Source organism: Erithacus rubecula, assembly GCF_903797595.1.
Source record: "Erithacus rubecula genome assembly, chromosome: 15".
In the NCBI taxonomy this organism is placed as follows: domain Eukaryota; kingdom Metazoa; phylum Chordata; class Aves; order Passeriformes; family Muscicapidae; genus Erithacus; species Erithacus rubecula.
In genome coordinates, this window is record NC_136667.1 from 11,499,030 (window position 1) to 11,523,894 (window position 24,865).

General features: G+C 39.2%; 1 protein-coding gene across 3 annotated transcripts in view; it reads right to left on the reverse strand.

Annotated features, from left to right (window-relative positions):
* AMMECR1 (AMMECR nuclear protein 1) overlaps nt 1-24,865 on the reverse strand; it is a 95,070-nt gene that overhangs the window by 62,193 nt on the left and 8,012 nt on the right. The window contains exon 2 of one of the 3 annotated variants that reach the window (XM_079318611.1): nt 8,237-8,762. In XM_079318611.1, the coding sequence (XP_079174737.1) occupies nt 8,237-8,762 (526 nt within the window). Of the gene's footprint in view, nt 1-8,236; nt 8,983-24,865 lie in introns of those variants that run through there. The other 2 variants (XM_079318613.1, XM_079318612.1) reach the window with 2 other exon arrangements.

Below are 24,865 nucleotides of genomic sequence, written 5' to 3' on the forward strand. Positions count from 1 at the left end.
TCTCTCTCAAGCAAGTACCACTCAGTAAAGCAGAGGGCCTCACAGATGCTAGAACCCACAGTGTGCCAACAAAGCCTGGAGAGGAGACATCTTTGGTGGCAGAGGGGCAAAAGATAAACTATAGGAGTAACTCTATGGTACATATATAACAATCACTGCAGCCCTAGGTTCAACTTCACCAAAGGTGCCACAGATTTCAAGCTAATGGAAAGAAAAGCATAAAGTGAGATTTTTCTATACCATTAAGGACTGTGAGAACTCCATCTTTATAACATACAAGTGCTTTGGGAAGACATACAGATCTCTATATGGCTGCTGTACCAGTGACCTTGCCACAACTCTGCTGAGCTGCTCTACATTCCCTAAGATATCATTCTTGTGAAATTAGCACTTTAGTAATCCTGGCTGCAAGTATTTAGTGCAGCAAAGCAATATCCACGTACTCACAATAAGCACTGCCTTCCAGGAAGTTATCAAAGCCCAGTCAGACTACAAAAACTTCAGGCATATCTTGTAAGGCAGGGACACAGACATGCAGTCTGTTAGGGGACACAAATGAAAAAAAAAAAAGAAAAGATCTCAGCAAATATGTTTCTGACCAATGGAACAGGAAGGTATTCCACTTCAGAAATGAAGCTCTTTACATTGATTCCTTCAGGCCAACACACCAGTCATGAAAATGAGTGGCTTTTTAGAAGGTCATACAAGTAACCAAGGAACAATACTGACTGTTTATAGTGCTGGACTGATAAACTGCCCAGCTTTTGGTCAGCATGTAACACAGTACTATCACACAGTGAGGAAGTCCAGCACTAGGACCAACTCATCAGCCATATCCCACCTGAGAGCTATTGTACTCCCAGCATGCTTTGTTATCAAGGACATGTTTTTAACAGTTTGTCAATTAACCACAGTAGAGCTGCCCCATCTTGTTATTTAAATGCAAACTTTGCAATGCTAAGCTGAGTACCAACCTTAATGACCCACTCTTTAGCAGCATTAAAAAAAAAAAAAAAAAAAAAAGTCAAGCATTTTCATAATGCTTTGCTAATGAGGGTCAGGACCTGACTTGACTTGTTTTGGCCTACAGCCTAGCAACAGTTTCTGTATTGGCCGAACTCTGATGAGTCTACTATTATTTTTAAATAATTTACATGTTTCCTGCCTTCCGTGGAGACTCTTGCCACAAACCATGAGTATATGGTATGTATCAAACAACTAACTTCTACTTCTGAAGACAATAATGTCATGTTACAGAAAACCCACACTTAACTGTAAACAGATAATGCAAAACCAGACAGCTTTGCATACTGAGCTTGCTCCATTAATTATGGCATGAGTTTTGAGAGAACCAAAAACTAAGGACTATGTTTCATTCATTGACTGATCACAGTCTAGATCTGTAAGCTAAGCAAAATGAATTAGCCCAGGATTCCAAACTTTTATTTTCTGGTTCTCTTAATTGTCAGAGACAAAAAAGTGCCAACATTAAATTTCTCTTGTTTTAGTGTTCCATGCTAGATAACATTACTATTATATTTAACTCACAACTGAAGAGAAGGCAGAGCTGCATACTCTTTCAGTAGTTCCAAATAAAATATTTGCATTCTCAATAATTTAACATCTCAACAATTTCTAGCAAATAAATATTGAAGTTAGATGTATGTCTGAAGTAAACCAAATCTAGACAGAAAATATATTTTTCTGACAGAAAGTTTAAATGTCAAAAATAATGATAAAATTTGAATTACCATGAAAATCTTTAGAAGGAACATAAGGCACGAAATAGAATAAAGAAAATATGACAAACAGTATGAAGGCAAATAAACCAAAGGAGGCAATAAAAATGAATGACCAGACTGATGGCACAAGGAGAGGTAGCTGCAGACTCCTGTTCACCCTACAAGGAGTATGAGAACAATTAACTTCCAAAGAACTAGCACTACAGAGAATCAGACTACTTACTACAACTTTGTGGTAACTGCTTTTAGCTGAAGAAACAAAACCAGCATCTATCCATAAGACTGTCAATTATTTGATTTCCTGTACAATAGAAACTACCTCATCTGCACTTAAGAACAGCTCACTAAAGTGAACTTATGAAGGATAAAGTCCTCAAATTACAGATAACCTAATTTGGAGTTTATCATAGCATTATTTTCTCAGTTCACCTATCATATCAGAGGATGACCCTACTGGCAAAGGCAGCTTCTTTCTGAAGCCATGCAACCTTATCTCTTCCCCTTTGCTGCACCAAGATGCATTCATCAGATCTGCTTTCAAATATGCTGGAAATTCCCTGCTGAGCACTGCCAATGCCAGTCAACATACACATTCTCTACTGCACTATATTTTCAAAGCATCTACCACAGAATGCCACTCTGAAAGAAGCAGCACTTCATATTCCAACATTTAACATTCAACAGTAAAGACCAATACACCCTGTTAATTCAGAAGAAAATATTGAACCTTATACAAATCCACGTGATATGCACATGAAACCCAGAATGAAGTCAGACAGACACACAGATATGAAAGAACCTTCTCTGTGTGTTTTCTTGTTGATCTTTGGCCATGACCAAGCAATCATTATTGTGTAATACTGGAGGGTAACAATAAATACAAATTATTAAAGTCTGACAAAAAACTGTGTAAGTCTCCACTGCCATACAACCAAGCCCTGCAGAAAAAACCCAAAATTTCATATTCCTGGCATCAAGAGCAGTAATGACAATAGGTACAGCTCAACTCTGCATAGGGATTGCAGAGAAAACACTGCTGGGGTTTTTAAGACAATATGAAATACTAAGTTGCCAGACAAAGTTTCAAAGAAAAGCTTGTAAAGAAGCGTATACCAAAGCAAGCAAGTAATTAACAGCAATGTTCCAACACTACAGTAAATTGTAGAGACTAAAGCAGGAGGTCGGGTTGCAGGCAAGAAACAAGAAATTGAGAAAAGCATAAAATCCTATCAACAGCAATCCATAACATTTTTATTCATGTGTATGTGTGAGCATATGTACACACCTATAGACAAGTCTCATCTCTCTGAAATGCCTTAAGAGAAAGCATTGGACAGTTAACACTGCAGGAAAAAGTCAGCTTTGGGGCTGTACAGGAAGATTTTAAACTATCTGAATCTAAATTACCAGCAATTCCCCACCATTACCAACACTTTATGAAGACACAGTAACTAAGAAAGACTTCTGGATATCCAGTAACCCTCAAATAGTTTCTTTACTACAAGGTTAACTTATACTCACTTTGAGCAGAATCACAACTTTCCTTGAGTGAGAAAATTAACGGGCACAAGACTATCTCTGTACTTTTAAGCTGTAATTGAACTGAAATGTTTCCAAACTTAACTAACAAAATATTAAGGTAGTAGAGTACTGTTACCCCATACCCTTACAGATTATGTAAATTAACAGATCTTAGACTTGAAAACACAATGAAATACAAAAGTCAGGCACATCAACATGGCCGCAGATCTGCATCTCTGTCCTGTAGCCAAACAGATGCTGCAAAATATCACAAGTCATCAACGAAAAAAGGAACAGATCAATTTCTGAACTGAGTCTTTAGCTCAAAACTGGCTATCACTTGGATAATATTTTAATCCAGAGATCTTCAATCACAGAAGATAGTCAAGCCATACAGATAAATCTAGCAAAGAACATGGTAGCTAGCAACACTTCCACATGTGCACAGGGCTGTCAGCTTCCCAAAAGCATCAGAACCAGCACAGGTACAGAGGTCAGCCACAGGCAGCACCTAATGCCCCTGGCACAGATGAGGAAGATGTGAGCTAGCCTGCATCTAGGCATTTGAATACAATTTTGAAAGAGCTGTTCAGACAGATGGGAAACACTGCACAGGCCCCATCACTCATTCCAGCTGCAAACTTGTGTTCTTGGTTACCACGTACCAGATGACAGGGGCAGAACAAATTATTTCCCTTACACATTGTATCAAGTACAGGTGGTCACCACTAAAATAATCCTGCTCACTAGCAGGAAACCTTCAAGAAGGGACTACAAAAATCAAACAACTGTCAAAAGAGTTAACATGATGGACTGCCAGAAAATCTTCTCCATAAAGATGGTGATATTAAAATTAAGTAAGCAAGATGAAGAGCTTGAAGCAGACACTGTGCAGGAGAAAAACTCAGAAAAGTGATTTCTATGTGCCAAGGGAAATCATTACAGTGAGCAGAGATGTGAGATTCAAAGAAAAAAGTCCTCCTCATTCCCCACAGCACAGCTTCAACTGAACTTCTTTTCACACACTTACTCTCCCTCTCTTGTCACAACCTTATTGCACTTCCACTCAAACACTTTCCTACTAGAAGCAAAACAGCAGAGAGCAGCAGTGTGAACCTTGAGCCCTTTCACACTAGTAGACACTTCCTTTCCACTTCCACAATGAAAGGCTGGACATAGCATTGTTTCCACTAATCATGATGGCCCATCTTGTGTATTGCACAAGACCAAACCAGAAAAGCAATAAAGGGATAGGAGTTACTTGTCAGAAAGGCAAAAAACACAAGAAAAAAAGGCACTCAGTTTTCCTTCTCCATAAATGAGTGGGCTAAAATGCTTCTACGACTCTCCCTGCATCCCCTTACAATTCATTTCTAAGGACACTTCTAAAAAAACTGCTTTTAAACAAGTTCAGTGTCCTGTAACTTACTCATCAAACTGAGTCTCAAAAACACAGCTTAAATTACACTTTGTCCAAGAGGCAATTTCATCTGGGTCAGCAATTTTCAAATTTGATATCAGTGTTCACACAACTAGGGTAATTTCTACGTGCCTTCTGCACCTGCAGTTTGAGAGCCACCACACTGGTGGAAGCAACACACAGGCTCTGTAGGACATACCCTGCAAAGAAGGTAAAGGGTGGCTTAGAGAGCAAACCAAAGTGAAGTGATACTAAAGGTATGAGAAAGTTCTTCAATTAAGAGTCACAGAATAAAATGTCAGCAGATCCATGGAACCCACAGGAAGAGATGAAGTCCATGGCTGGAAACACTCGCTCAGCCTATTCTCAACAAAATACTGCGGTAGAGATTCAGTGTCTTCCAGCTGACTTCTTTTAACTCCATGAGTCACCACCCTCTCCAGCCCAACACCTCCCAAGCAAGACATCCTATTCTCTGTGATGTAGGAACTCAAGATAGGAAAATGCCAACTATTTCATCCATGTACAGGCTGCCCCAGAGTTCAAAACCTACACCCTTTCAAAACAAGCTTTTCGACTCACTCCTACTCGACTCACTGCCTTGAATTTGCTGCCCTGACACTGTACTCATCTTGGCATCAGAAAGTCAGAAAAATCCAGAGGTGTCAAAAGCAGGTTTTGTTCTAAGACAATATACCAGATCTGTTCTAAAGACAACATGCCAGAACCCCTTGTCCAAGTGATTCAGCCACCTGCTTTTCTTTGATCATGCCCAGTTTCATTGTTCAAAGACCTGCAAGAAATATGAGTCATGTTTATGTGATGATATCTGACCACAGGTCTTTCATCCTCCCTGTAATTAAAGTAACTTTAAAAAATAATTATATAATTTACATACAAACACTTATTTTAGGCTACTTCTCTTAGACCAAATATTTCAGTCTGTGGACGAAGCCTCCAAATGAACTCGAAGCAGAAATCTGGAATACACATTCACTGAAACACACTACTTCTCAGGGTTTTTTTTTGCTGTACAGGATGAAGCCCAGCTTCAAAGTCAACATCTTATCTTTGTGAGTTACCCAGTTATTGATAAGACTGCCTGCAAATATTGTGAATGCTAGAAATCATGTTACCTCTGAACACTTAACAGGAGCAATTTGTTCACCAAGCTAAAATTCTATGTGTAATACTGAACAACTGCACAAACATAATCAGCTCACAAGGCTGCTGAAAGCAGCAGTTCTGCCATCTGTCTGCTTATTCCCACCTCATACTTGTGCAGACTTCACTTTGTGAAGCCATGCAATGATCCAGAGAGAACCAAACTCTGTCAACAATCAGTGAAAAATAAAAAATTATTGTTAGATCATCTCCTGATCTATACAACTATCCATGCTGGCACAAGCATGGAATAAACAGAAATTACATCATTTTAATGATGTGCCACTTCCTAAAATCTAGAAGTTCAGAAGTTGATGCAGGAACTTTTCACCAGGTGTAGCAACTAAATCTGAAGAATAATTAAAATAATTCTGCCTAGCTTGCAATTGTGTTGTTGTTAAAGTAAGAAGTGGGAGGAAAAAAGTGATCTACTGCTTAGTAAGAGGAATCAAAGTGCTTACTGGAAAATATATCAGTGCTGAGATCTTCACCCCGCCTCAGTTTCCTCCACTAATAAAAGACAGTAGAACTAAACTGTTCAACAAAACATTCTGTAATACATATAAAAACCATAACACCAAGGTAATATTGTTACAGAGACACAGACAGAATTCAACTCTTAGGGCAATGAATGAGTGAAACAGCACAAAGTTGATGTTGCAACCTATAGTGGTCTGGCATGGAGAACAGACACAGGACAATGCACAGCAAAATGGCTACTCAGAGCAGCAGCTGGTATCTACAAAAGGACAGACATGGATTTGCAGAAGACCTGGGTAAAGAAACTCACAGTGGAGTCTCACTGCCCTCCTTTCATTATTGGTACTCTGATGAAATCACATAGGAGTTATGAAGAGCATATAGGGAAGACTTGCTGGGGTGGCAGGTTAAGTAGGAATCCACAGAACTGGGTTGTCATGACAGCAGCTGAAAGTATGCAAGAGATGTATAGATCCTGGGTGTTAGAACAGCAAGGACTACAAACAAGATAATTATTACATTACATTTTCAAACACCAAGAAGCATACACTACATCTCATTAATGAAACACAGACTACTCAATAACTGTTTGGATTGGTGAAGGTTCACAAGGGTCCAGGACATACACAAAAAAATTGTATTCAGTAAGTACTGAGAAACCATAGGCTCTCACAAACTTCATAGTAATGCAATATACATAAGAGGAAAAAAGTGACATGCACTCTGGTGGACCAACACGGTGGAGTCTCAGCCGGAGCTTGGAAACTCACCACATGAGCTCCATTCCATTTAAAAGCAAAGTAAACCAGTGGAAACTCAATTTCAACCCCTTACATTAAGTCAGAGAGAAGTTACTCCCTGAAGTGTGTGAGCCCTCTCTGCAGCAGCATGCCCGGCTTCCCGGCACAGGCAGGCTGCAGGTGCTGACATGCCGGGCAACAACGTCCTGGCGGGTCACTTCCAAAGCAGTGGGACACAGGGGTCAGGACAAACACGAACAGGAGTGGCCAGGGATGGGAATAAAACAGGCCCTCTGTGGACACTCTTGCAAGGAAGCTTGGGAGGCCAGAGAAAGGATGGGAGTAGCAGGTGTTTATGTGATGTTCAAAACTCTGGGAATTTGATGTGGTGGATTACTCAGGGACACGGGATGTCTAACACTGAGTGATTTTCAGAAGTCATTACAAAGCAAGGACTCTGCACGATATGAGACTAAATCAGCGTTACAAGTGCCTGGCAGAGGGAATGTACAGGTACACCAGTGTTCACAAATCAGGTACTCGCGTGACAGGGCTCTTACACTGGATACTCACCATCCAACACTGGAGAAGGAGAGGGCCGCACTCATGCGGAACACATGGACAGCAAGAGGCTGCCTAGTGAAGGGGTCCCAAGTAAGGACTCCTGGTGAAACGAGAGGGGAGCGGGCTATTCGGGCGTTGCTGAATACAAGCCCAAGAGCGGGGAGAGGGCACTGCTCACGTAGCACAGCGGCCGCAGGTAGCCGCGGAACCCGGGGAGCGAAGCCCGCCACAAAGGCGGGCGCTCGGAGCAGGGCGCTATCACGGGTGTGAGGGATCACGGAGGAGATGCCACCAGCAAGCCCCTGGCACGATGGGCCAAGAAGGGCCGGGGAGCGGTCACCGAGCCGGCGGGCGGCGCGGCGCTCCCCGGGCGAGCCCGGCGCGGGAGGGCAGCTCGGCTCCCGGGGAGCGGGGGCGCCCGCGGGCCGGGCCCGGGGACAAGTGTGGGGCCAGGCGAGGACAGCGGCCGGGCGGCGGTAGCGGGGAAGGTGCCGGGCGGGAGGCGGCAGGGAGGGAGGGAGGGAGGGAGGGGGCCCGGCCAGGGGGGAGCCGGACGGGACGAGCGCGCACGAGGCGCCCATGCGGGCGGTCGCGGCGATACTCACTATGGGTCGTTGGTGAAGCGGGGGCTCCGCGGGGGCTGGTATCCATACAGGTGGCAGTAAAGCACATCGAAGCAGAAGCAGCACATCTCGGCCGACACCACCATCTTCCTGCAGCCGGGCCCGCCGGAGCCGGGGGAGGCGAGCAGCGAGGTCGCCGGCGCGGAGAGGCCGGCGGGGCCCCCGCCACAGCTGGGCGGCAGCGGCGGGGACAGGGCGCAGCCGGCGGCGCCCCCCGCCAGCCCCCCGAGGCCGTTCAGGCGGGAGGCCCCCGGCGGGGGCAGCGCCCCCGGCTCGCCTCCCGCCGCCGCCGCCCCGCCGCAGTGGGAGCCGCCGCCGCCGCCACCCGGGCCGGCCGAACCCGAGGGAGGGGAGCTGGAGAGTTTCTGCTTCTTCACCCCGCAGCAACCCGCCGCCATCTTGGAGCCGTCTCCCCCCACGCAGCGCTTCCGACCCATGGCGGGGGGGCCGGCCGGCCGGCCGGGGGACGTGCGGCGGCCTGCTCCGCCTCCTGCCGCGCCCGCTTCGCCTGCACGGGGAGGGGGCGGGAAAGGGAAGGATGAATGAGGTGCGAGAGGAGGATCAGCGGGGTGGGAGGTTAAGACAAGACAGAGAGAGCTGCGTTAGAGCCACCCGGTGAGCGGCCCCGGCGGCCAGGGCCGGGCCTGAGGGGGCAGCGTGGCCCGCAGGTATGGCGGCCTTTCCCCTCCCCTAGAAAGGCCGAGCCGCCCCTCTCGCTTTCCCCCCGCGCTTTATCTCCTCCTTCTGCCAGGGAAGCGGAGCAACTCCACCTCGCGTGCAAAAAAAAACCAAAAAAACCAAACCAAAACAAAAAACCCCCCACAAATCCGAGCTCTGCAGGCGCCGTACGGCAGGAGCAAAGCCCTTGAGATGGTTAAAAACACCCCTCTAAATAATTCAAGTGACCTGAAATCCCACCTTCTGTGTTGGAGCCGCCAGGCTGGGAGCCTAGAGAGAGTGCTTGGATGCGGCTATTAAGCATGCAATCGTGACGGCTAAAAGCCACGGGCTTTAAATATATATATATATATGTATCTTTTTTAGATTACAGCTTTAGCAATTAGTTCACAAGCAGTAAGTAGCAGCTCGGAGCGTAGGCCCGCAGCTTCAGAGCCAGCAGCCATGACCTGGTGAGACCACGGCCCTGGGTGCTGGCAGCCTGGGAGGCACCTCTAGGGAAGGGAAGTTAGAGGAAAAAGGATACGAGTTCCTACTGCTCTCCAGAAACCAAAAATTAAGCTTATTGAGGAGGGGAAATGTGTTTTATATTACTGTTCTATGTTAGCCTCACATATAGATATATCTGAATGGATGGAGAGACTTGCAAACAGCCATAAAGTGCTTCAAAATCTGTATGTATATTTAGAAAATAACACTTCACCCCTCAGTGTTATGCAGCCATCTCTGGCATGGGATGTAACAGCTGTTTAACACAGAATAGCAACACTTCAGTATCAAGGAGGACAAGAGGGTAAGGACTGCCATACAGAGTTAAAATAATATCACAAGTTCAGAGAAACAGCCATTACACAAGCTGAAATGCAGTATACGGAAAGATTTCAGTCTCAAACTGCTTAGAGACTCAGGTTTACATTTCTTGGTGGAAATGGTTTCTCCAACACCCTCATTATAATAATTTTGGCTGCATCTTAAATGATGGACTTGAAGAGAAAATCCCCAATTACTAGATCTCTAATACTAATGGGTTAGAAGGTCCTTTGGCAGTTTCTGTCCAAATACTGGCCTAAACTCCTTTTGTTTTGACTGTGAATCATAGGCAGAAGTAAAACAGCTTCAGGCAATAATAGCAAACAGAAAGGAGAATTAGATCGTGTGAAGCAGTCTTTTCCACTTTTAGATTAGTATTTGTGTTTGGAGCTGGTGAATACTTGAGAAGGGAACCCAATTAGTGTCCCAAACAACTTTCAACTTTCAAAACAAAGACAGTGTTTTCCACTTAGGGATTCATTTGTTTAAAATCAGTTAGCAGTGACACCTTCTGTCGCTTTTGGGAAAATAGTTTCTTCAGGTATTGAATCCTGTCTTTTTTTCTCATTTTTTAACATCCTGTATTATTCAACACCAATATTTATGAAAATACTCAGTAACTGCAAAAGCTTATGATACAGAAAGAAATAATAATTGTTCACTCCACTGGAACAGGTATTTGGAAGGTTCGTTGTAAGACTCAGCTAGGACTGATATCCTTATGAAATATCAAGACTGTGAATAGTGAATTATCAAGATAATGAACAGTGATAGCTTCTTGATTAAATATTGTATTGCAATGGTCCCTGAATCAAAGGGTAAACTAAGCATATTACTTAACCATTAGAAACACCTTACTTTTTCCACTTCTGCTGATGTTCTCTTCTGTATTTGTCTATAGCTGTGCTCCTATTTTACCTCAGTGCATGTAATGCATACCAAATCTCTAAAGACAACAACAAATATACAAACACAACTGTGGAAACTAGTGGAATCGGGAAGATATAACTGTATTATCAAATATCTTGAAGTGGAGAAAACTGCAGACTCACAAAATGTTCTTCATAGCTCAGTGGAAATTTTCCATTTCTATTTGAAGGGGCATTTATTCTTTGGATCATATGGTTTTGGTTAACTGCAACGTGTTTCATTGGATCTTTGCTTCAATTAAGTATTAAGGACTTTTACATTCCTTACTACAAGGAACTCCGAATGTGTTCAGTTCCTTAAAGTACTTCTATACTTTGCCATCTTTGTGGCAAGTGGAATCTTTCCTGTTGGTTGATGATGGTGCTGTGCCTTATATGTGGTCAAATGCCTCAAGTGAACTCCAGATGAAAAACAAGCTCTTTAGCAGTATCAACAGAATCAGAATGGTTGTGCAATTAGGTCAATGCAATTTAGGAGTGATGGAGCTCCTAACTATGACTTCAGCTGTTTAGCACTATTGTTCATCTCATGTTCTAAAGCCCCAGTGATTTCAGAGAAGTCACTTGTTACAAGTAACAGATTAAAATTAATGTTTTAATTAAAAAAACACAACTCATTATTCTTGAAAAAAGCTGTAAATTATTATAAGAAACACAGGAATTTTTTGCAGAAAGATGTTTTTCAGTGATCTGAATCTGCTCTGAAGAATTGCCCTTTTTAAACAAAATAATCAGAATGATTAGTATCTGAGGGAAATTATATCCTAACAGACATGATCTAATTCCTTTTGAATCTGAGGTAAAATTTGTACTGACTGTAGTAGAAGTCAGATTGTTGTCAAATGGGATCATTTATGCTTTCCCATTATGTTTCCTACAATCTAATTAGAAGACAAATCAACCACAATAAGGAAGCAATGAGCCGAACTTTGGCTCCATCAGTAAGCAGGAGTGCTATAATTCTTGCCTTATTAGTATCAATTCTTTTAATAGGCACTGGAACAGGTGAGGGATTTAAAAGGATACTTTAAATAGCACATATAGGCTGTTTGGCCCCATGTGCACTTCTTCAGGAGTAGTAATGTTGATTTAAGCAGCTCTACCTCAGCTAATTGTTCTCTTTCCTGCTCCACCCATTCTTTTGTGCTCATGCAGTTGTTTGTGCAGATGTGAGGCAGAAGATCAAGTTTAAAAACGCTCTTTTCTCTCAATTACTTTTCAGCCAGATCAGTTCTCCAGTCTGGTTTATCTGAGGGCTGCACAAAAATCTGTGTTGGCCTCTTGGAGTAGCTACACAAAATTGAGAATTAATGGCCTTGGGCAAATTAAATAGTGCTGGTGAAAAATTAGAAGACTCAGCCTAAAGCAGCATTTCACGTATTTATGGAAGAAATGTCAGAAATCACAGAAACATTTGAATTTTAAATAATAGATGAAGAAAACCAGTCAAGGAAAGATGAAGGGTCTTAAATGGGAAGGAAATTCATTTTTGCTTGGGACTGTAGGAAAGTCAGAGCCAGGCAATGAGGAAAGGGAAACAGAAAGTCTTCTTTTCAAAATACAGAATATTCGACTTTCTGGGAACTGAAGGAAAGATTATACTACAAATAATTCTGTAAAAAAAATTAAAACCTCTTCAAAATATTAATTATGTAAACAGCTAGCATATATATGAAGTTGTTAGTTACTATTCTAGAGAAAAGTCTGTACATATATCTTCAAAATTCAAAGGTTAAATTCTATCTGTCTTCCCATCATAATGAGTTTTTTTGCATGGGCCTGCCATAAAGCTGGAAGATTTACATGCTGAAAATTCCTTTGATCTGAGAAGTTTCCACCTATTTTAGAGTCTCTTGGCAACTCTTCCCTTGCTCTGCAGCCTACAAGGCATCAAAGGTGTAGCTGGAAAGAAAGTGGGTTTGGTTGTATTACTTTCTCACATTATTCCCAAACTGGTCTATCACACTCTTGAGGCTCATGTGAGTTTTCCTCAGTATATTCTGCTTAGACAGAGTATTTACTGTTCTTCACCTACTTCTTTACTCTGTGTCTCAGCTGTCCCCAGGAGAAATTAGATGCAACCCTGAATCTAGGCCAGAAAGTGTGCACAAAATCTCACAAAGTTAATGAAAGTTAACTTGCACATGTCTGAGAACAGCAATTGTTCCTACCAGTTAGAGGCCATATCCTGCTATTGTTCCATATATCAAACTCTTATTGAAGTTTCTTTTAAAAATCTTGTAGAAAAAATCATCTCCAGATGTGATAACAGCCAGCAGATAAAAGGTTCTCACATGTTATTTTACTGGAATCCTGGTCCTATGTCATATTTTGGGCTAATAATTGGTAATAATTTTACCATACTGTGAATCCAATCTGTATTATTTTAAAATTTGCTTTGTTTTACAGACATTTTTCACTCCAATGTGAATTTAGAGTTTGGTTCTGTTAAACCATTTGGGCTTGCACTGCAAAACTGAGCATTAGTTTGGGCATGAAAAAGCACAGCAAAACAAACAAACAAACAAACAAACACACACCTCACTAAATAAACCCTCTGAAACAAATAAACCAGAAAATCACCATGCATTCTTAAATGTTATTTGTCAAAGTAAATAATCCAGGACTGAATAATTTCTAAACCAGAGATAAAAGTATTGTGTGTCAAGGGAGTCAGAAAAATTACTTAATTAAAAACCTAACGTTCAAAGCACTCATAATAAATGGAAGGTGAGACTAGTAGTAGCTTTTTAATGGAATTCTTTTCAACTCATTCTATGATCTGCAATGTTCCTCAAGTATTATGTAAATGCCATAACCTATCCTTTTTCAATGTATTTTTCCATTGTACAGTGATAAAAAGAGATGTAGTTTACATAGCTGTATTCTCAATATGAATTCACTATAGCTTCACTGAGGTCAGTAGAGCTACAGTGATTTATGCTGGCTGATAAATTAATAATAAGCCTTAGTATATATTTTTTGACACAGCTGTTTGTAGTTTGTCTCCTTCACAAAATGTTTGCCACTGCTGTGGAGAACCTTGTGTATTAATAGCATTTCTCAATTCTGAAGAGTCAGAACTTTAAGAGTTTTAAGTTAATTAGAGCAATATTGGTGTCTTTTTCTCCAGTGCAGTTATACAGACACCACTAATGAACCTCAGCAATAGTGAAATAGGACACAACAACTGAGGTATATTAGGAAAAAAATGGAATTGTTAATTTCCAAGTGTATGAGTGGATTAGAAAGATAAAATGCATAGTGATGTTTTGCTAGGAATTAAAATCTGATCAGGACACCACAATTACAAGCCTGCTCATTCCTAAGAGTTGCACTAAATCTTTTGCCATCCCAAGGGCCCAGTATTTGATTTTATATCTCATGAAAAAATACCAAAATGAAACTTTCATATAAATTTAGTTAATGAAAGGAGCAGCAATTTCAGAAAAGACATGAATGTTAACAATACCAATTGATTATTAACGATGTTAATTGATGAGGATGGCAGAAATGCTCCCATGTAAGGAAGCCAACAGACATAAATTCTGATCTTCCTTTTGATATGAGTCTGTGTTGCCCTTATTTTTTTCAAGTATTATATACTTTTCTTGTGAAATGATTTGGTTTCTTCTGGCTGCTGCTTTTGCTATCTTTTTGCACATGTTATCTAGGTTTTGGTGTTAAGGAATTCCACCTCCATTCCTCTAATGTCCAGTTCTTAGCTCAGGGTCATGCTCCCTCACTCCGGTATTTTACACTGTTCAGATAGCATCTCTCAGTTATTTCAGAGAAATGAGATATATTGTTCTTTTCTCCAGAGACTGAATAACTTTTTTCTTTGACCTTTGTGAGCAGTGAAAGCTCAGCGAATCCTTCTGCTGCCCTTTACCATTGTCAGTTCTATAAAATAATCTGTGAATTTTAAGATTCGCCAAGGACTACTTCCACTGTTCCAGGTGGAAACATTTAGTCACTTGATATTGGATGGGTTTAGTTTCTCCTAATGTAATATTTTTGCTATTGTTTCGAAAGTGTTCATTAGTAGACTGTTGCAGCTTCTAAAAATATGCAAGCAGGGCACTCAAGTATTTTTCCATATTTGGTATTGTAATACATTGCTATTTATCAACTGTATTGCTTTTGCTTTCTCCCGAGAACTATCAGCATTCCTTATACTCAATGCCTAGATTACTTACCCTTATATCTTCAGGTGCTTCTGATCTGTACATGTCACCCTGAATGATGTGTTGATCCTCCTGTCTGTGACTGGTTTGATGAAATCACCACTTATGTCACTTTTTTGCACTTCTCTCTTATTCTTTGCAAAGTAAAAGCTGACAAAAGCCAGTGTTCTGCCATAAAGGTGCTGGTCCTTCAGCACTATGAACTGCTAAAACCACTCAATACATTGTCTTAAAAGAGATGATATAAATTGAATTTTGTTTAAGAGCAGCTGTAACCCTCTGTGGCAAAAAGCCAGCAAGGCTCCAGAAAAGCCCTTGTCATTGCTGTTGTTCCCTTTCCTCACTGATACTTCATCAGGGCAGCCCCAGTGTGGTTGATGCTCAGCCTCACCCTTACCCCTGTCTGCTTTCACATATTCGGTCCTGGAAATTCTCCTTTTCTTTCATGTAGGTAGGAAAAGCCAAACAACTCATGTGCACCAAATCCTAACTCTCTTATCTTTGTGGCTTTAGAGGGGACTAGCAATCCTGAACCCCAGCTCCTGCAAGTTTCTGAATAAAATTTGATCTGTTGAAACTGCTAGAATTTGGGGCCTCACTTATTAATATTACATTTTCATTAGTTTTATGCTTCCTTTCTGTAGAATTCATTTTCCCCAACATATTTTCTCATTTCTTTCTATTGCAAAAGTCAGTTGTCCTTTCAGATGCATATAAATCAAATTACTCCATTGTGGTGAATAGAATTTCACTGTTACAGAATGATGAGTTCAAACCCAGGCCTTTTAAACTGGTAGGTCCCCTTGTATGAATAATTTTTCAGTTTCTAGATCTCCTGAACTGTCCTTTCCTTTCAAGGAAAGTGATATTTTTATAAATCATTATCCACCCCCACAAAACTTTATGTCTTTCCATTTTTGTTATGTCCCACATTTGTATTCTCACTTTAGGGAAGGCCCTTTGGGCTGCCTGCTGGTGATGACAATTTCTGTCATAGTTGTGTATGTATAAAATAAACACATTACATTAATTGTGAATAAAAAGTGGTGAATAAACATGCAAATTTAAAGAGTCTTACCTCTCTTGTGCACTCTTCCTTTCATTCACTAATTGTAATACGCTTTTTTCACGTTGTCCATATAACTCCATATGCCATTACAGCAAGTAAAAGTGGACCTTTTGTTTTTAATGTGATCATTATTTAAATAAAGTAAAACATATTTTAGAAGATTAAAATAAGTACTATTTCTTCAACTATGAAAGAAGTCATAGCATTCAGGAAGCACTGTTGGTTATTATGTTTCCTGCTAACCATTATAAAAGGTGAAGTTCCAGTTTTTAACATCTGAAAATATCTGTGATCATAAAGACTTGTATCTGAGCTTTGATTTGCATGTTTGCATGTTTTTTTCCTCAGTGGTTTCTTCTTCATGGTTAATATTCTAATAATCTACTGACTGCCAGAGATTGCACAATAATAACATATTTTTTTTATTTAAATACCATTCATATGATTTGAGGAAATTATTATTTCCATTCTTAATACTAAAAGCATATCCTTGTGACTTCAAATGAAAATAAAAAGAACACCTCTCCTTGTGTATTTTAGAGTAAATCTGTAAGTATTTTGATATAAATTCTGGGTTTATTACCATCTTCCTTTAAACTTCATCTCAATAATAATTCATTTGTTTTGATTAGCATTTCTAAACAGCATTTCAAGAAGTATCCCTGTGACACAGTTGTGTAGAATCCTAGCACATTATGTCAGATCTAATGCACTGAAATATTTCAAGGTTATCCATTCATGGGGTAGGTCCTTCCAGCTAATGCTCAGTTTAGATCAGGGATATAGAAGAAATTTGAAAATAATTTATTAACAAATCCTATGTGTTTGGCTCTTTTTAAAAAAAGGTCACTTAAGAATTTGGATTCTCTGTTTTTCTATTGGCTACTTTGGGGTTGTTTTCACAGGTCAAAGTCCAGGTGTCCAATGTCATCACATTCAGATTCTACCATGACCTGTGAGTCTCTCACCAATAAATCTTCTGTTGCAGTAGAACAGCCTGAAAACTGTTGAGAAATACTGAAATATGTCTTTCATTGAACTATCATTATACAATATATATTGGATATGGCTTGTCTTGTTATGTTAAATCCATGTAGTTCAAGCATGTATGCTTATAGTATAATACATCTACTTTTAAAAATACTATATTCTTATAATCTCATTCATTGCATTTTGAATGGAAGACTCACAGCTTATCAAATCTACTCCTGTTTCTACAGGTATTCTTACTCTAAAACTAGTTCTCTATCTAGTTAAATCTGAACTGAAAGTTATCAAAGAAAAATATTGCATTTGCCCTTTGGTGAACAATTACCAAGCATTACATGTTCAGAGTAAAAAATGGATAACATTTTATTTAATGAGTCCACTAACTAATAGTGAATTAGAATAGAACTCCCATGGGAACACATTTGACATTCATATGAGTAACAGATGAATTCATTATGATCCCCTACTTATAAAATAAATGGCAAATGAATTCATAATTATTAAGTATTTAAAAGTAACATTCCTCCAAAAGATAAAACTCTGCATTAAGTATCCAGCTGTAGTTCAGCAGCAGGGCTTTAAAAAACCTGAGATGAAGTGGTACCACAAATGGTCATTTGCCACATTGTTGAACTACTTGGTTGCCAAAATAATGAAGATTTGAAAGCTAGTTAATGCCTTTGAATTAATTCTGAAAGTTTGAGATTAATCTTGCTTCCAAAGAAGAATGGAGATTAGATACATGGTGCATGAAAGGATTATGGTGGGTCTATGTATAAAGAGGAGGATTACAGCACATATGGCTACTGACATGTACTCATGTTTTAACGTGCCTGTGGGCATCTCATTTGAAATACGTATTGAAGTTGAATTTTGTTGGTTTTTTGTTGTTGTTGTTGCTGATAGATATGTGGTTTGATATATGACAAATACCATTCAGGACAGTTATTTTGCTGGAAGTGACATTCTCAAATACTTGCCAGACTGTCACATTAGCATACAGCTCACAGGCAGGCAGGAAACAGCTCTTCCATGAATGGAACCCCTGCCCTGTGATGACACTAATAGCACAGGGTCCCAAAGGTTGCCTTGTCTGCCAGGCAGAGGGAAGTAAAAGATGCTGAGAACAAAGTCAAGAGAACAGCATAGAGAACTTGCAGAGAAGGAGAAGGGGGATAAATAAAATCCTTTTCTTTGTACTATCTGCACCAAGGGATGAGAACTAGACTAAGTTAAGACTGTTCTAAGTGCTGTCAGCACCAAAGAAATGCAAAATTCTCGTGTCCCCAAATCTTACATCATATAAATAACATTGATGGAGTGAAGAAGATAGTTATCTTCTATATAAGTACTGAGCCCTTGGATAGCCCTCCCTGGTTATCCAAGGAGCAGAGAAATAATGCCATATGAGATATATTATTGTTATTACGGTGCCTTTTCCTAATATAGAGGTAAGGAGATATAAAATCTGCATGTGTACATGCAGATTTTAAAGTAACATTGCTCCCACATTTTTCCAAGCTCTCTTCTCCGTAGCAACAGCCAAGACTCTTAACACAGTTGTGTTGCCATTGACTGTGTAGTCACACTGATCAGGACGGGAAAAAAGCCACATCAGATTTGCTCATATTTTATTTCACTCAGAAATCTGAAGATGCAGTCTGCCACCAGGTGGACTCCATGAAAGACCTAGGCTGTGAGCTTGAGAAAAAGTGCTATAAAACCAAAAAGGGGAGAGCAGGGAGGAGGTAGAGAGGGAGGGGGTGTCAGAATTGTGGAGAGTGAAGGACATGCTGCACAGTTGTGAAAATGGTCACAAACACTAGAAATATATTAACTGAATCATAATTCTGTTAAATAATCATACACTTTCCTAGTCCAATTATTTAGTTGTTACTACTAGGGAAAAATTGATCAAAGTACCAAAAAAGCCATTTGTACTCTACTATGCTTGTAGAAAAATGTGGACAATTATTTGAGAAACTGCTAAATGAAGATAAAATTATGTCTTTCTGCTTTGGAACAAGAATTACCAGATGAGCTTTAGAAATTGCATAGCTGCCAATGGAAGAATATGATTTATGCACTACTGAATTACATTGCTTTTAATTTGAAAAGTCTTGGTGCTGTCTGATTTAACTTCTGATTTGATCTGTGTGGATAGAGTTTGGATGTATGTCCAGACAATAACACTGAGCTGATGCTTCAGAGGGAGGTGAGAAATACTCAACCTAAATTCAACAGATAAAATCTGAACGAGTGTCAGAGAAGCTGATTGTGCTTCAAGGAAACTGACTCCTTCTTGAGCCTTGTGAATTACTGGATGAAGAATGTGGTTTGATTACAGCTATTGCCTTAATGCAGACCTTCAGTTCTTATGGGCCTCATGAGGACAATGCAGGAAATTTGTTCTGTGATGTATGAAGTGAGGGGTATGAACTCCTGTATTCATATATTCACATAGTGCATAATTCTACATTTCAAGGAGTTGTGAGATAATTAAGGAGATAAGCCATGCTTGCTAATTATGCTACATATAACTTTTTTTCCTTGAAAGATAAATCCAATCCAAGATTTGTTTGAGGGATTTTTGTTTGGTGGGTTTGTTCTGGCTTTTTTCCAAACTGATATATTTTAAGTCTATTACTTATAAAGCTTTCAAAGTTTCTATTTTAAAACATTTAACATCTGTCAGAAAGATAGTTATTTGTTTAAACATCCTTTAATATTATAATGTATATTATAATATATATTATATATAATATATTATATATATTATATATAATATATATATATATTATATATATATTATATATTATATATATTGTCAATATTTGAGGTAACCATTATTATAAACAAGAGCACAATAAGAGAAATGCTGTGCTAGTTCTCCAAATGATGACAAGGGAAAGTGTATGTGCTTTTTATTTATAAAAATCAGATGGCCTTATCTACTGTAGCCACTTTAAGGTTAAGACATCAGAAGAAAGTTTCCTTTCAAAATGTTGGATAAATCATGCAAGTCAGTATCACATCATGACTTCTCCAATCATATGCTCCCTCACATGGCCACTGTTGGTCATCATCCAACATCAGTGTGAAAAAATTGTCATGATATACCTTATTAGGTAGGTTTCTGTTCATTCCCAACACATTAGATTGCACATAAGTTATTCTAATGTTCGCTTGTAGTTTGCTAGGTGTAACAGGGTGTTGCATCAGCTTTCTGTGGAAAAGGAGAATTAACTCCACAAAGTTTGTAGAAAGCTGTAAATTAAATTCTTCTTTCAACATCAGAGAACTGTGGTCACTAGGATTCCTTTTGGAAAATGAGGAAAGGAAAAATGGTAGAAAGAATTAGTACTTGGAATGGATGAATCCTGACTTAGAGAATCAGAGGAACAGCCATCTCTGAGAAAAAAAGGCAAATCCATACAAGATTGTTTTAAAAAAGAAACAGGTACGGTTGTGAGGATATATTAATAATTTATAAATATTGAAGTCTAGGCTTCAGATTGTACTTATTATAAGACAGGTTTTAATCTGAATCACCTGTTTGTGATATGGTATCTTGCAGCAGATAGCAAAACATGCTTGTTCTAAATCTTATTAAACAATAATTATAGCAAGTAAATTGGCAGTGGTTGAAATACTAATAACACACTGCATTTCAAATCAAATTGCATTTGTCTACTGCTGAAATGTTCTGACAGTATTGTACCCAAATTAGGTGTAATTGCTTGTAATTTATTCACCAGAAGGTTTGATAGTATTAGCTTTGTGGAGGAGATTTGTGTGGAGATTAAGAAATAGTTATCTTTCTTGCAAACTGCTGTGCAAATTTCATCTGCTTTATAAGATGTCATTCTCTCATAGGAATGATACGAGATTCTTCTCATAACAGAAAATGAGATAACCAAATATAGGACTTATATGAATTTTAGGATTTTAATTGACAGAACCTTATTTATATGTATTGTTTCTGTTCCCCTTTCAAGTAATGTTGCCGTGAACATTTATGCCTAGAAAGGAATAATGCTTGTGAGTGTAATATCTACATACTGTATGTTTAGCATAAAACATGTAAAGAATTTTAAAATTTCTTTTTAATTTTGCATTACCCTATGCAGTGCTTTTTGCTGCTCTGATTCAAAATGTCAAGAATTCAGAGACAGATTTATTACAAAAACATATATATCCACTGCATCCCTACTCTGTATTAAATAGTGCACAATCACTTCTTAGCTCTTATGAAGAAGTGCTGATTGAAATTTTATAGAGATTGAAGTATGTGAGTAGCTCTAAACTATTCCTTTTAGCTACTATTTTGATAATTACCTTTTTTTATAATATATCTCACTAATCCTCAATTTTACTTGTTTCAAAGGATGGGGGGGGGGTTGTCTCTTAAAATGTGGTATTTCGACTTAGAAAAATTAAAGAAGGAAAAGGATAAAAAGCTGCACATCATAAAGTTCAAGCTGCTTGCTGGCCTCTGGATGGAACTCCTTCCTTGTTCTCAACATTGTCCTTTTTCAGTTCTAGGAAATGTACAATACACTGCTTGTAGCCACAACAGAAAAGATATGGAGAATCCATTAGTTTCTTTCCCTCCGTAATTTAGGAGTTGCATTCACTAGATTATTAAAATTCAGCTAGATACATAATTACATTTATTAATATTCAAATTCATTTTCATTTCTTATTTATGACCTTGCACATCACTGCTTGTTCGCCAGTGGTACAGAAAAATGTTATTTAATATTAGTTTATAATGAATTTGTTCTTGCTAGCAAGCACTGGAAATGTGGTGTGAAGTTTTAATTTCAAACACTGCATGAGAATTTGTTTAATCAAACTTTTTACTTATTTTCCTTTCCTATACATGAAAATTAAATGCAGAGATTTAATGTTTTAGATCATGTACTTACAGGCAACTGCATACATATATCTACAGGTTAAAAACTCAGTAGATGTGCTGCTTTTTTCAGAGAAAAAAAAATCCTGAGGAAATAGACATTTCTCTTCCAGAGATAATGTCACAGTTGTGGGAGTTTGCTTTGTTTTCCTAATGGTATTCTGCAGGAATACTTGGTTGGAGTTCTATGCAAGGATTTCGGAAACCAATGGAAAGGACAAGCACTTTGGACTGAGATCTCAGACATGGGAGAATATATTCACTTCTGTGTCAGACTCAGACCAAAAAAAAAGGGAAGGAGAAGAGTCCCGAGTGTCCATAGTTCAAATAACCTGCTCTCAGCACAGATTAGAGATGTTTAGAGGCAGTTTGTGACTGAAGAATTTTTCCCTCATCAGTATGCCAGGAGCTGAATGGAGTGGTAAATGCCGGAGCCAAACCAAACAGTCTCCAGAATTTCCGTGGCAATCTGCAGGTGAAGTCTGGTTTGCCCTGTCCAGCACTCCGAGGGGCTCCGTGGTGCCTGTCTGAGCAGAGCAAGGCCCGGCAGCGTGGCCGGGGAAGCCCAAGGGCTCGCAAGGGCGCAGCTCCGCCTGCTGCTAGGCTGCCTTTACTTCCAAGCACGGATCAGTGCTGCATGGCTGCGCCTATGCAGGCTTTGCTGCGTCATTTGTAGTTGACTGGAGAGATAAAAATAATCCCTGACATGAATCAACTTCATTCTGACTCAGGATATAATTTAAATACCTTCTGCTGGTTGTTCTTCCCTCTTTATAAAAGCGGCAAGTTCGCTTTCCAGCCTTCACAGCCTTAATTCTAGAAAACATTTCACCCGGGACTGCCATAATGATGGTAGGGCTATTGCTGCATGAGGATACAGAGGGAATATCAGCTAGTGACACAGTGGTGGGAAATGGAAAGGTATTTTAGAAAGTCTCTCGAGTATTTCCTTTCCCTAGATCTAGGGCCAAAATATTACTTGAATTTATGAATAGAGGTGGACAAAAATTTTGAAGGATTTTTGAATTCTTAGAATAACAGAGGTTTGAAAGGACTGGGACCATTCTTGAGATTAGGTTGAACTAAAATAGCTTCAACTTAAATAAATATCAAACATTTTCTTAGTTTTAAAAGGAAATATCTTAGCATGCTGAAAATGAAATTTTCGTCTTTTGAAACAGAAATACCATTTTCCACCTCCAAGTTAATATAAATTGAAAAGTAAAATATGTGTGTTTTTCAAAAAGTCACAAAGCATTTTGTTTTTAATTTGATGTTACATTTCAGATTTACCCCAAATGGAAGTTACTGGGTTTTTATTTTGTAAAAAAAAGAAAAGCATTGTGTGCATTCTATATGAACTGAGATTTGTTCTTCCTTCTTTCTGACATTTTAGTTTTGTTATTGAACCAGAAGAAACTTCACTTGCTCGATTCTATTTATGAAATCTTCACAAGACATTGTTGTGGGAGGTTTCAGGTGATCTGTGTGTTTTCAGGTGACTGTTAAAGGGTAGAGCTCCTTCCTGTACTGTATCAGTGCTGGACCTTGAGCCTTGCTGCATGCTCTGCCTGTGCTGTACTCTGTTTTTTGGACAAAAATACAATGGGTAGGTATCTGTGATTTCAGCAGGCTGTTCATGAAAAGCAGGATCTCTTAATTCTAATGTGATGGTGGGATACCTGCATGAGGTAACATTAGCTCAGCATACACTGAGTAAAAGAGACCTGGTTGCAGATCTTTCCCTTCTACTTTGTGTTCCTATTCTTTTCTTTCCTGTTCCTTGTTCTTTTGTCAGCCATCAGTTCATTTCAAATATATATGATGTTCAAAATTTTCATCTAAAGTTACAGAGCAGGTGATGAGAACTCCAGATACCATATCAGACTCCCATGTTCTCAGGCTGCTCTGGGAAATTCAAAGACAGGGTCTTCTGGTCCGTGGCTCTTCTCCTGTTGATCCTATATGGCTGACTTGGGTGAATGCTTAGGGATTTCAGAAGCTGTTTTGCTCAATAATCATTGTCACTCTAACAGTGTCAACCTCTGGAAGCTCAGAAAGCTGCTGCAGTCTCCAAGAAAGGCTTATAAGACCTTTCCTAGGAGAAGTAAAACAGGTGATGAAATCAAGATTACTATGTGTGTCCATTTACAACATCACTTGAGCATGTAAATGACTACAGATTGGGTATAGGATTCCAATCTCTTATAGGTAGTATTTGGGTGTTGTTTGGTTTTTGTTTTGTTTGTAATGTCTTTCAAGGAAAAGTTACTGGGGTTGGTCTAGTAGCTAAAATCTTCTGCATGGAGATGACATAATGGACAGTGAAAAACTTACCAAGAAATTCTGTGGTTAAAACAGCTAATAAGAATTTGCAATATGAAGAGACGGAAGTGAGCAAAAAAGAGAGAGAAAGGGAGTGCTGTCAGTGCAGTTTTACAAGGGGACAAGCCTTGATTCAGAAAAATACGGAGAGAGATCCTGATTTTTAGCATTACCAAATGTGTAATATTTCAATATACTCTGTTTGATCCTGGAAATGCTTTATGCCTATGAATTTCTAATTTTAAATGTTCTGATTTTTTTTATTATTATTATTATCAAGGAGAGGGGCTTTTATAGTTTCTCTTCAAAGTGATTTTTTAAATACGCTTGAGCATCTCTATTGTCAGCACATATTTTCAGTATCTTTTCAGATTTTTAGCAGTTTTTGTATAGGTATGTGGGCTCCCTTCCCCCCTCCTTTCCTCCCCTCCCAATTTTACTGCTACTGCAGGCATCCAGCAGAGAGAGAAGCTGGAAAGGACAGATTTACATATGTTGACTGCCTGTGCTGACTTTTCAATACAAAATATCATGGTTATTGTACTGCCATCAAAGTAAGAGTCTTAGCCTGGAAGGGATGTTTCATTGACACTGAACTGAAAACATAGGCACAGTGTAATGGATCCTAAAATTGGCTGGACTGTTTATGGATGCCTGTGTTCAGTATCCATATAAAAATCCCTGTGCCCAGCATAAGCAGACTAA